The 14,115-nt window shown below is 41.1% G+C and overlaps 1 protein-coding gene across 1 annotated transcript in view; it reads right to left on the reverse strand.

The window, feature by feature from the left end:
* Positions 1–106: 106 nt before the first annotated feature.
* Positions 107–14,115, reverse strand: part of rlf (RLF zinc finger) — a 25,874-nt gene continuing 11,865 nt past the window's right edge. Inside the window, exons 7-10 of the mRNA XM_039785428.1 lie at positions 10,455–10,463; positions 8,762–8,889; positions 5,772–5,913; positions 107–5,285 (exon numbers count right to left, since the gene is read on the reverse strand). Coding sequence (XP_039641362.1) covers positions 630–5,285; positions 5,772–5,913; positions 8,762–8,889; positions 10,455–10,463 — 4,935 coding nt within the window. The 3' untranslated portion in view covers positions 107–629. The remainder of the gene's footprint in view (positions 5,286–5,771; positions 5,914–8,761; positions 8,890–10,454; positions 10,464–14,115) is intronic.

Consider the following 14,115-nt stretch of genomic DNA (forward strand, 5'->3'; position numbering starts at 1 on the left):
AAAAACATGGTTAGGTTAAAAACCTAGTCAGGTAGGGGTAACACCTTTTTTTTGGGGTTTGTTCCTCTACTACTTACACAATTCAGGGAAGTAAAAGGGCTTCATATTTGTTTCCATGTTTTACATTTATTTCTTTAGAAAGTGTTACATACATGTTTGCCACCATCTGTCCACTGCATCCCAACACTGATTTAATATAAACTGAGGTTTAAAAAAAAAAAAAAAAAAAAGCAAACATATTCCTCAAGAACTTTGTAGTAAGGAAATGCTTTTTCAGTCACATTTCACACAACTGAGAAGGCCTTGCAATATGCTACTGACCATTTCTAACAATCTGAAAATCTGTACATTTATATTGGAGAACTATAGTATATACAATTGTGATCATGAGTTAACATAAGCGTTAGAATGATTTCATAACAATATCTAATAACAATCCACTTGAATCAGATGTGCACGGTTTAAGCTTGTATTTGTCTCAATGCTAATTACTTTCTATAAATTCTTCAGTTTGACAACTTTAAAAAAAAAAAATAATACTATAATTGGGAGAAAGAAAAATACTGGTACAGCTTGTGAAAATACAAAGTAATTTGCCATAGCTATGTTAAAAAAGGTGCTCAGTTAAACTAACTTCCAAGAAGCAGTTTGCTGTTGTTTGTGTCTGATGGGAAGAGGTCAGGCAGGGTGGTAGTGGTGCACACCGGTCTCCCCAGGACCACCACAGGTCTGAGGTACTGAAGCTGCTTAATAGCCAGGTCCCCACACCCAGTCAGGGCTTTGTCCAAGATGGACTTCAAGTTTCGGACTGATGTGAAGTCTCCAGTCATAGCATGGGGCTTCAGCAGTGGGGAATGAGTGCGTCTGCTGCGGCTGTGAGAAATTCCCAGCTGGTTGTTCTCCTTAACCGAACAACTGCGTCTGAAAGAGTCTCGCCTTTTCACCAGCAATGCATTTTTGTCTTTCGGGGTTGTCTCTTGTATGAACCTCAGAAATGAGGACTCAAAGCCCATAGGCTTATAAGCATCAATGTCAAAAGTGCGTTGAGAAGGGTTACAAGGCTGAGTGTCTTTCAAATTTAAAGGCAGTCCAGACAATTCATTTTTCCGTTTTAGTGGCTGGCGAACAGGAGGAGCGGGCAACAGAGCTGACCTGTACATTTTACCACCATCCTTGGTGCCTGATACGTTTTGGAAGCCCTCATCAGCAGTAAAGCGCAGGGAACATGGTGGCGAGAGGTCAACAGTGAGGGGGCGAAGAAGAGGTTTGATTTTATCCAAGCTTAATCTCTCCTCCTGTTTCGGACTGTTCTGGGTTGCTGCAGCAGAGTCTTCGGTGTGCCCACCGGTGCTCGGCTCTCCATAAAGCACCTCATCTGCACCAACAAGGACTCCATTTCTCACAGCAGGGGGTGGCTCCTCCTCTTTCTCCTCTGGAAATCCCAGTGGATCATGATTATCTTCCTCCGGTGTGTCTGCCTTGATGGAGTGTAAGCTCATGGGTGCAGGCAGTCCCTCTGTGTTTTCTGGCTCTGCCTGATACTCCATTTTGCGAACTCCATTTGGGGAACACGCTCCTGTAACTGTTGGCCTGGCCGACTCCCTTTGAATCAGTTCCTCCAGTTGCTCAGCATTAAAAACCAGCTTTTCTTCATTCTTAACAAGATCTTTTCGACGCATGCTGTGAACACTCATGTAGTGACGGTGCAAGCTCCCAATGTACCTGACGACAGAATCACAGTCCTGAACCATGCATGGGTAGGCCACACGCATACAGCGGTCTTGGCACATCTGTAGTGCTTCTTCATGAGATCTGAAGACATAACGGCTGTAAGAATATCTCTGTCTCTTTTTTTCTCCTGACACTTTCTTCTTCACAGCCGCCTCCTCACCCATTTCCTCTGACTGGGCCGTCACTTGAGGCTTGGGACTTGATCCCTCAACCTGCGTGGTGGTTGGAACAGGTTCTTCTTTCTGTGGACTCTGTGGTGCGACAATAAGCTTCTTTTGGCATCCAGTAACTGACTTTTTGTGAGTGCTCTGCAGACATACCACCAGTGAATCGTAGTCCTCACAGTGACTATAAATCATATGTTTTTTAAGAGCATCATCATGGCTGAACACTTTTGAACAGCCTTCAAACTTGCACCTGATTAGCTCTGGTGGTTGTGAGTGGCTATCACGAGTGTGACGAACTAGGCTGCTTTTAAGGTGGTAGGAAGCGCTACAGTTGGCAAAGTGACACTTGTATTGGGGCTGAGGTTCATCAGAGTTTGGTGGATGCCTTTTCTTGGCAGGCTCTTTTCGGACTTCTGGACTGTGATGCACATCAAAATCTTTTTCCAACAAGAGCTGAGAGCGATTGTAATGATGTATCAACTGTAGGTGGCGCACAAGGCCTCCCTGGGTGGAAAAAGCAGCATCACAATTTTTTGCTACACAATGAAAGGGTTTACTGAATTTATCCAATATATAGCAGAGGTTACTTTTGGCTACCAAACGTCTTGTAGTTCTGACCTGTTTTGTGGTCCTATCCTCGCTTTTTCCCTTCTGTTCGTTGTCTTCCTCTCTACTCTCTGCCTCATCCTCTCCTTCCTTTTCAGATGGAGAATGATTGTCAAAGTTTTGTGCATTTTCCCTTACAACGGTTGAGTTTTTTTTCTCCTGTTGGCATTGCAACTTGGGGATCTCTTTCTTCTTCACTTTTAGACCATGCTTTGTCAGGTGCCGAGATGTAAGCTTTGAAGGGTCTTTTTTTCCCTCATACCGTACAGATGCACAGCTTATTTTGTCAACCAAAGTCCCACTCAGGTTATGGATCTGAATGTAGTGGGCCCGCAACACACGTTTTTCTCTGTGACTTTTGGAACAAAGTTGGCACACATAAGGCTTAAATGATGTATTTTTCAGAGAAGTCAACCTTCTGGCCTGTTCAACCGTGCGGCCATGTTTGATGTTATAGTGTCGCATTAAGCTGTAACTCTGAGCACTCCTGAAGCTGCAACCTTTCATCTCACAGATATATGGCTTAGCAGTAGCTAAGGATTCAACACAGCGTTCTTCATCCGCTGCTGATGCTTTTTTAGTTTTGACTTGTATCTTTTCCTCAAGCGGATGTGGGGGCCTCTTCTGAAGCAACACAACAGGGGGCTTTGCCATTATTGCCTGATGAAGAGATATTTGTGATGCATTAGACTCTGGGTCGGGCTGAGGGGGCTCACTTGGCACACTGTGAGGGGATGAAGAATTCAGGTCCAGTTTACTGAGCCCAATAAGAATTTCACTCAGAGCATCATTTTCTGTTTGAAGGCTTGAGAAGCATTGCAGAGTTTCATTGTTTTGGGGATGAGTGGCTACTTTTCTTTCTTTGCCTGCCTCCACAGGTTGAAATGGAGTCGATCGCTCATCTTTTCCCTTTTCCACACCCTCTGGCTCAGTTTCAGTCTTTATCCCTTTGGACTTTGAATCCCGCTCTTTGTCATGTTTGTGTGCTTTGTTCTCCAGTTTAAGGTGTTCTGGGTGGGCACATTTCAGATGCCTCTGGACATCTCTGGCTCTGGAGAAAGTCATGCCACACTTCTCAAAACCACAGGTGAACTTACTTCCATCAAAACACACAGCTACCAAGGTCATCATTGCTTTGGGCTCCTTGCTGTCAGATTCTTGCAAAGAGGAGGCACAACTTACTGAGGGAGATGTTAGGACAGCTCCATTTACAGTCTCTTCTGTATCAACTGACTTATTAAGGCGGGTTGTCGCTTCAGTAACCGTCTTAAGAAGTTTCCGCTTTGCCTTTCTTTGAGCCTCAAAGTCTTCTTCAGAGTAGGTGATGTTGTGTGTGGATAAATGCTTTATGAATTCTTTTTTGGATAAATAGAATTTACTACATTCAGAGCTAGAGCAGGTAAATGCTGCATCTCTGAAATGCTGTGCTTCATGGTGATATATTTGTCCCAAGTCAGAGCAAGTGACGTAACAGCCTTTCAGCTCACATTGGTAGTTTAGGTGATAGCCATGGGTCTGTTTGTGCAGGACAAGTTCATTGGAAGTCCTAAACTGATCACCACAACCTAGAACCACACACATGTAAGGCTGACTACCATAGTGAAGTCTTCGATGTTTGCGGTAATGGTGCGCGGAGACAAAATGGCGTCTACAAAAAACACACTTCTCCCGCCTGTCTCTCATCTGATGAAAATGTTTCACATTGTCATCACCTTTGTGCTCTGACTTTAAATGGACATACAGGTACTTGGAATGTTTAAAAGTCCGAGTGCATCCGGTTCCTGGACACGGATACTCATCCCGGTTCTGCACACTGAAGTGTTGGTCAATGTATTCAAATGTTACATGTTCGTCATCGTCAACATTCTTCTCCTTCAAAGTTTTGGCTTGTTGCACAATGTGGTGCAGCACTTCAGGATCATGTGTGGATTTGTAAAACTGCATTAAGGAAGGGTCTATGGTGATCTCACCTGGTTCAATATCATCATCCTCATCCACCGGTTTCTGCCCATCCTCTTTCTTTATATTGTTTTTGTTCAGATGCGTTTCACTCGGCACATGTTCTTTCAGGTGAGGAACGAGTTCCTTTCTGCTCTTAAACTTTTTCAAGCACACAGGGCAGGGGTGCCTGTTGTCCTCTGCATGTCTTTTGGAGTGGTGAATGATTTGGGTGTCAGTGACCGACCTCATACAAATTTGACAGCAGAACTTGTGTTTCTTTGTCGCTGATTCTCCTTGGATTTCTGGTATGTTGGAAGACTGCTTTTTATCCTGCTGCTCATGACCATCAAGACTTCCATTAATCTTCTTTTGATGCTCAGATTCTACTTTCACTGTGATTCCCTGTGGCTCATGTCGTTTACCCTTCTCTCTTTTATCTACCGCCTCCTCCTCTTCCCCTTCGGACTCCGGCATCAGCCCTAGAAGGGTGATGCAGTGGTACTTGAGAGTTTTCCAGTCCCAGAATTCAGGGTCAAAAGGCCAGTATGCTTTCAGAGCTAGTAGCAACTCGCAGCGTAGTGAGTTGGGAATAACCTCATTTTCCTGGTCATACTTTTGGTCTGGGCGTAAGTAAAGCTCCTTAAGGGACCCAAAGACCTCCTGGCTGGGGCCAAGCAGGAACTCTGTGAGTAAACAGGCACGCAACACTTCTAGGTCCCCTGGAAGGAGGCAGGACACTGTCTTACAGACAGAGATCCTTGTTTCTGAGTCATCCAGCTTTGGAAGTTGAAGGGCTTTGACACAAAGTTCTACTGAGGCAGGTACCCCCATTTCCTCAGTCTGAAAATAAAAAGGGATATATTATCAGCATTATTTCCATGAATATCAGTGTTTTTTTGTTTTTTTTTAAATCACACGTTTTACATTTATCACATTCTGAAACTCTGTAGGTAAAATATCATTGCAATTCAAAATGAAATAATACATTAAAACAGGGATTTTTTTTGTAATGTTTAAAAAGGTCTTCCTTTCCACCTTATGTTGTCTCCATTATTATTATCCCCATACAAACATCAGAAACTATGTTTCCTCATGTGAAAATTGTTCGGCGTACAATGGCGTTTTTTTTGTCTGTTATGAGACTAATTTGCCAAATTTATCTGATTCTTCAGATGTGGTGGAAACACTTGCTAAGAAAGCTATTAGTTCCCCAGTTTAGTTCCTATGGCTCCTTAGCACCTAGAATTAACTGGTTGAAAAGGAACCTAATATAAGAAATGTACCATCTCAAATGGTAGAAATGGACAGTAGGACTGTTGGACTCACCTCTGTCTGAATGACACGGACCAGGCAAAGCAAATGGTGGACTGTTTTGGCAATGGCACCTAGCTGAAGGCATCTTTCCAGAAGAGACATTAACGAGGGGTCAATCCTCCTTTGAAGCTTACTCCACAACAGAGTCAACTCCCTTTAGATAAAAAAGCCAAGAAAATGAATTAATATTCCAATTTTCTCTTTCTCAAAAATATACACTCACACTTGACTGGTACTCTCATGACCACAACAAAAACAAATATCAAATTAGTTTTATTTCAGTTTTCTATTTGACTGTAGATATAAACCGGGGTTAAAGTGGGATCAGGCAGGTGAAAGTTTTTCAAAAATTTTGTTTTAACATGAATCCAACATATTAGCAAATATAAATCCCCACTGATGATAGGCTTACTGGCCTATAAAGTAGTCACTACGATAGCCATCCACAGATACTATCATAGTATCTGCTACCACAGATACGCATGTATGTTTAACATTAAAAGATGATTTATCAAATCAGGCCAAAAATTATTATTTTAATAGCTTAGTATTCTATGCAAAAAATATATGCATGTATAAAGGCTATAGGCCACCCTATACATTATTGTAGGCCTAGTTTAATATGCAACTTAATTATACAAAATATGTAGTATGTAGGTCCCTGCTCTATCTCTTTTTCAGTTAAGGGGTTCTTGATTGGCCTTGACCAACTGCCACTTTGCTCGTTTGAAAGCCATGATGTCTCTCTCTCTCATTGGTGGGACAAATTCTCTGGGCGGGCAAAGCAGAGAAAGTCAAGGTCAAGGTCAAGGTCGTTTTATTTCATACCCGTAGGTAAATTCATTATGCAGTAAAAGAATTTAGTCGTCCACACATAATAGACATAACAACGTACAATTATTTCACATACAAATTTACAAGTAATAATTAATAATCATCAGACAAACAGCCGCAACACATAGATGTTCTCTATCCATGGTAATTTATGAAAAACTAAAACTTCTCTCTTACTGATATTATTTAAAACTTCAATTGCGGCCGGAACAAAAGTATTCCTGTACCGTCTTGTTTTCCATGTTGAGGCTGCAAACCGGCAACCAGACGGAAGTAACTTAAAATCAATTCGTAAGGGATGCGACAGATCACTCAAGACAGTACTTGCTTTCCGATACAGCTGATTTGTGTAAATACTTCCTAAATTCTTTTGATTTACTCCTATTATTCTACTCGCCCACCTTACAATTTGGTTTAAAGAGTTTTTGTTCTTCACTGACAGACTTCCATACCACACCCCAATGGAGAATGACAGAACAGATTCAATAAACGCAGAATAAAATAATGTCAACATGCGTCCATCAACGTGAAATTTTGCAAGTTTCCTAAGGCAACTCAAACGCTGGTGACCCTTTTTACAAACCATTTCACAATTCAGCTCGAAAGACAATTTTGAATCAATAACAATACCAAGATATTTAAAATTCTCTACCTGATCCACAGCCTCCCCTTTAATAATCGTAGTGACATGATCAACAGGGCGTGTTCTAAAATCAATTATCATATCTTTAGTTTTAGTAATATTTAACTTTAAATAGGAATCATCGCACCAGGTTACAAAATCCTCTACAACTGGACCGTGGCCAGACTCATCCCCCTGTAGCAGGCTCACTATCACTGTATCGTCAGCAAACTTTATAAATATCCTATTTTCATGTAAGCTTTGACACATGTTGGTGTATAGAATGTATAGTAAGGGTGAAAGAACACAGCCTTGTGGTGATCCTGTGGATAAACATAATACATCAGAAAAGCTACCATTTACTTTTACCCTCTGCGTTCTATTAGTTAAAAAGTCTAGTAACCATCCCACTACATTGTGGTTCAACTTAAAATACTCTAGCAGTCTTCTGGCTAATATGTGGGGTTGAATAGTGTTAAAACGACGCACAAAGTCAATGAACAACAATCTTGGCGTGAGTATTTTTACCCTCTAGATGCTTAGTCAGTAAGTTTAACAACATAAGTGAAGCATCCTCAACACTTCTATTCACTCTATATGCACATTGCAAAGGATCGAGGACTTGTCCAGTTCTTACTTAAAAGCTCAGATTTCACTAATTTCTCAAATGATTTCATCACTAAGGAGGTGAGGGCACCGGTCTCAGGTCATTAAATACTTTAGGCTTATTGCATTTAGGAACAGGAATAATAATAGACTTTTTCCACAGGTTAGGTACCTTTTGTACCCGTAGTGACCAATTAAAAATATCAGAAAATATTGAAGTTAGTTGCTTTGCACAGTGCTTTAAAATTCTCCCACATATATGGTCTGGACCAGGACTCTTGTTCACCTTAGTGGTGAGAAACATTTTCTCCACCGCTGCCTGTTCTAAGACTATATGGCAATCATCCTTACATAGGCATCTTAGTTCTTCTACTTCATTTTTAAAATCAAAACTCTCAAACCTTGAATAAAACATATTAAAAGAAAGGAGAGGTAACCTTGCTCTTTAGGACCTCATAAGGAGCAAGATTCCAGATCGGACCCATCTGAGCTTTCAATTTGTCAAAGGCAGAGCAGGATACCCAGTTCTCTGTTTACACTCATCGTCATTTCAAGCCGCTGGGGGACGGTACTGCATCGTTCACTACCAAGCTTGTTTGTAACCGTTAGGTTACCGACAATGTGATCTTTACCACGTCTCATCTTCTGATTTTACCAGTTTAGATAGTAAACTGTCCTGATATTATTGGATATGTAAGCCAACCACAGACACTGTTCATTGACTGAGGATGAACAGGGGAAACGCTGGAATGGATATTTGGTGTTTTTTTTAAACAAATGGGAAACACTGATGTATGAAACTGCCAATTAGATTGATCAAAGGTGTCAGAACACCGTTCCGGATCATTTATCATCCACATTTAAACCACTGGTCATAAATACATAATGCATAATACATTCAGTCCACCCAAGCTTTTTGCACCAAACAGGGACTACTCACCAGGAGCAGTAAAGACTCTGCTGCTGAAGCTGCTGGGTCAGGAAAGTTGTACACAAAATGAAGGCAGTGTTCTCCTCCCCCTCGGTCTCCAAATTACATGTGATCTCCAGTACATCCTTACAATCAATCTGAAAATAAAAAAAAAAAAAAAAAAAAAAAAAAAAAAAAAAAAAAAAGTTTTGTTAATTCGAATAAATACCGGTAAACTTCACTCCTCTATACCCAGTGAGGAACTGTGCTGAAAAACATGTTAACTAGGGATGCACCAATATGATATGCTGGATCGGTACCGGAGCCAATACTGACCTTATGAAGCGGATTGGTCATTGATCATGATGTGATCCTCATTTAATGCAGTTTCCTTGTCATTTCAAAATTGTGTTTTCATTTCAAAAATGTAATTATTCATTTAGGCACAGTTTTTAGTGCCACAGTAATCCCTGGCCTCATCAAATCTTACATTAACATTATTCCAATTTCACAGTGAGGTATACAGATTTTAAACATGGGAAAAAGAGGGCACTGGTATTGGATCATATTGGGAGAGACAAAGTTGAAATGACCAGAAAATATCATCAACACAGACCCATGACACACCAGTGACCCAGCATGTTCAGGCGACCTCTAGCTCACCCAGTAGAGTGAATGCCCTATGCAAGTTCAATCCTTGGCAGTGGCCTTGGGTCGGATGGGAGGTCTGAACGCGTGTCATCCCCTCTCTCTTCCCACTTTCCCGACTATCTGTACTATTAAAAAAAGACCCAGCATGTTCTGACAACTACAGTGTAACTGTGATGTCATCAGTTTGATAACAGCCAGAAACCTTTATCACACATGTCACACTCACTGTCTTTCACGAATTCAAAGAATCAGCTGAAAAAGAATCTTAAAATCAAACGATCCAAGGGCGTCTGATATAATTTGTGTGAATGTATGAAACACAAATCAAAGACACATTTTGCATATCTAGACATTTTGATTAGTCATACACCAATGTCAGTGTGATGTGGCAAAATACAGTACAGGCGACAACAGACCAGTTATTACAGTTAATAATCCACAGTTAATTTCATTCACTATATAGTCCACTATGAAATACCAACAATGCATGGCTAATGTGAGTGTACAAACGATGTACCCTACATTTTACTCCCCCGTATACCACAATGCAACGCGGTTGCGTTTTCCCGGAGAAAAAATAAAAATAAAAATAAAAAATGGAGCGGCCTCTTTTCTTAACAGTGGAAAAGTAAAATGGAATATATACACAACCCACTATTCTCCTGAGTTTGTTTCAGGGACATATTAGAAGTACTTTTGTTTTTGTTTGTTTACATGATTCTGGGCGTGCTGGCTAATGTCACACAAATAACTGGCGCATCTACTGACCGTAGACAGTCAAAGTAATGGACAAAGCGACGCCGTAGACTTGCAACGGAGAGCAGTGAAGTCTATTATGGTGATGGCGCAGTGGATATGACGCATGCCTTTGGTGTGGTAGACCCGGGTTCGATTCCCGCTGCGATACATCAACCAATGTGTCCCTGAGCAAGACACTTAACCCCTAGTTGCTCCAGAGGCGTGCGACCTCTGACATATGTAGCAATTGTAAGTCGCTTTGGATAAAAGCGTCAGCTAAATGACATGTAATATTATGGCGCTTTTCCATTACATGGTACCTACTCGCCTCGACTCTACTCACCTTTTTTGGTTTTCCATTACGAAAAAAAAGTACCTGGTACCTGCTTTAGTACCTCCTCAGTCAAGGTTCCAAGCGAGCTGAAAATGTGACGTGAAACCCTGCAGGCTTCAGAATCGTCAGTGATCACTGCATTGCTAGCGAGAGACGGCATTTTTAAATAGTTTAGCCAGCAGTGGTTTTTTGCTGCCGGAGGCTCCACGCAGAGCTTTCTCCGTAGCATACAAGTGGTCTGATGTTTATACTTGTGCGCTGGTGTGTGTCGAGTCGCCGTGTGTGTGTGTGTGTGTGTGTGTGTGTGTGTGTGTGTGTGTGTGTGTGTGTGTGTGTGTAGCTGGTGAGCGAGGGAGAAGTGAGAGAGTGACGGCGATTAGCTCCGCAGTGAGTAGTGACTCTAGAGTCACAGTGTCTGCCCTGTTCTTTCTGACCACGGTGGGAAATCTGGAGCAGTAAAAGTTAACTATCTTGTTGATTTCATGTTGTTTACGGAGAAGGAGAACCAGGAAATGAGTCGGGGGGGAAATGCAACGCTACCAAGCCACGCCCACGGCAGTCGCTATGACGACCAGCCACGCTGAGGCGGTACTAAAATCTGCAATGGAAAAGGGACGCACAGTGCGCCGAGTATAGTCGAGGCGAGTAGAGTCGAGGCGAGTCAAGCAGGTACCATGTAATGGAAAAACGCCATTAGAAGCACTTTTCCCGGTGAAGGGTGAGCGTTACTGCGCAGCCTCCAACTGAGCTTGCCAATGTAGATGTGACGTGAGCAACCTGTCTGAAAGTTGTAAGTCTTCTGGTAGCTGTGCCAAGAGAAATCTCAATTATTCCCAATCTTACAGAGAGTGTAGGTATATGTAAGGAGATAACATAGGCACAGGCTAATTATTGCTAACTAAAATGCTAGTTAACATTAGTAATTAAACTTCAACAGCTAATGTAAGTTGAAACTTCCGGCAAGCTTCAACTGTACTGTACCGTAATTTGTGTATTATGCGACAGAAAGTCACGTGGTTATGACACAATCGTTAGCTTATTTTTACAAAAACGTCTGCTACGGAGCCATAATGTGAGATACAAGGTAATAGAGCCTTTTATATACATTGCCGTGTTTCTTTAGAAATAAACAATGGACAAATAGAGTCTTTAAACACTTCAGATGTAAAGTTATTCGCTATCAAAGTGACGCCAAAATGAATGTCAGTCAATGGAATGCTAACGGCGGGTGATGGCTTATTAGCATCAAAATGGCTCCATATTAGGTACGCTTTGCGGAGGCTGGCTTACCCCTTGCTACTTATGCAACAATGTTTAGAAAATGTCATTGTTCCATGCGTTCATGGACATCGGAAAAAGTTTTTCCGAGTGAAAACGTCACCATTCAAGTAACGTCCTGTGGGAATCAGAGGTGGGAAACTCGGGCAGAATTTTGATAACCGAGTTTCCCAGTTGGTGACGGGTTGTTTACAACTGATGTTTGATGGAGGCGACTTTGGTTCACTGAACATATTTCAATGACAATAAACTGTTTATTGTGGACAAATGCCTCTGCCAAGAAACATACACAGACATAACCTGTTTAGAATTGTTCATAAATAGGTTTTTTTTTTTTTTTTTTTTTTTTTTTTTTTTTTTTTTTTTTTTTTTTTTTTTTTTTTTTTTTTTTTTTTTTTTTTTTTTTTTTTTTTTTTTTTTTTTTTTTTTTTTTTTTTTTTTTTTTTTTTTTTTTTTTTTTTTTTTTTTTTTTTTTTTTTTTTTTTTTTTTTTTTTTCTCTCTCTCTCTCTCTCTCTCTCTCTCTCTCTCTCTCTCTCTCTCTCTCTCTCTCTCTCTCTCTCGTCCTGCAGATAACACAAACAAACACCTGGCGATGTGCTGTTTGGATGCTCACATAAGAAAACTGCAGCAAATCTTTAAAAAATCTTTTGTTATTGCAGCCTCCATGTTTTCACACACCTGATGCTCTAGGCTACGGCCAACCGTTGTGGCAGTCATGCAAAAAGTTGTAATGCCAAACGCCAATATAACAGAAGAAGAACACGCATCCCGACCATGTGAACGCTGCCAGTCGTAAAAACAACGTAACCACGGGGGCGGTGCCTGTTATTCCAAGGTGGCATGAACGTGCCAGTAGTGTACGAAATCTCGTTTGTCATTCCCTATATAGTTCACTATTTAATAAACACTATACAGGGAATAGTGAGTGAGTGAATAAGGGAACGGTTTTGAACACAGCTAGAGAGTGAGGGTGGATGCTCAGAGCAGACAGCTGTCTGCAATCAGAGTAGAGAAGAAATAAGCAGTTTACTTGTTAAGTGGTAGTACATGTACAGTGTAGGTTTCAGTTTGTCTATGAATACATGCTGTAGCTGTTAAAAACCAAGTCAAGTACCTGTGTTTTGCTTCTCAACAACGTAAAAAAACTAAAAGAGCTGCGGTAGCATGCAGGAGTCGGCTGGAAAAAAAACTCACAAAAAAGGGAAAGCCCATCTACAAACCAATCAATTATAAGCATCGAGAGACGCGGCTCACATATGTGATAACGACAAGACGTAGTTATGTCACGTATAGTTCTTTAGCGCGCTTGCATAACTGCAGTGTGAAACCAAAACTAACCAGATTAAATGGATACATTGTAACAAAAACATGAACCTTCGTTTGGACTTTCAGGTGTGAAAAGGCCGAAGTCAAAACACAAAAAAAACAATGTAGTTAAGTATTAAGATCAATACATAACACAAATTAAATATGTAAGATCAAATATTTAAAGCGCCCATATTCTGCTCATTTTCAGGTTCATAACTGTATTTTAAGGTTGTACCAGAATAGGTTTACATGGTTTAATTTTCAAAAAACACCATATTGTTGTTGTACTGCACAGCTCTCTCTCACTGCTGCAGATCCTCTTTTCACCTGGTTTCTGTTTTAGCTACAGAGTGAGACCTCTTTTCATCTTCTGTACTATCTTTGATTGCACTCGCACATGCTCAGTAGCTCAGATGTAGATCATGTCAGCTAGCTAACTCTAGAGACAGTAAAAGAAAGGCTGTTTCTCCAACTTTGGTCAGTTACAAGGCAGGATTAGCTGGGAGACTTCTAAATGAGGGCGCAAATGTAAGTAGTTCTTTTGTAGATTATGGTGAACTTGTGTGTGTTGTAGCAGTGCTTTGCTATTGAGAACGACGTAGCATGCTAGCGTTAGCATTAGCGTTAGCATGCTAATGCTAACGGTTAGCATGCTAACGAGCTAACGGTTGTGGTTAGCCAGCTCATTTCGGACTGTGACGTCACAGTCCGAGGCCGATTTTGAACAGCTCACCAGGAGACTGAAGGCAGGACACATTCAGAAACCATATCTCACTCAAAACAGCATGGATGGATTTCTTTCAAAGTTTGTATGTGTGTGGAAGCACCAGAGACACAAAAGAACACCCCAAATCCCAGAAAAAGTGATTTTTTCATAATATGGGCACTTTAACTCTTTATAATTCATTAGTTCATTATATGCATCACAAGTAAGGCAAAGTGGGGTGTGTGATGCTTTAACAGCTCTGAAAGCATGAGCGTTTAAAACTGGACATACAAGGTTTTTAACGGATAGCATACCAAGAAAAGGTGTGGGAATGGAGACAGACGGCACTACAGAGGCAGGACCAAACA

The sequence above is a fragment of the Perca fluviatilis genome, chromosome 20 (assembly GCF_010015445.1).
Source record: "Perca fluviatilis chromosome 20, GENO_Pfluv_1.0, whole genome shotgun sequence".
Taxonomy (NCBI): Eukaryota; Metazoa; Chordata; class Actinopteri; order Perciformes; family Percidae; genus Perca; species Perca fluviatilis.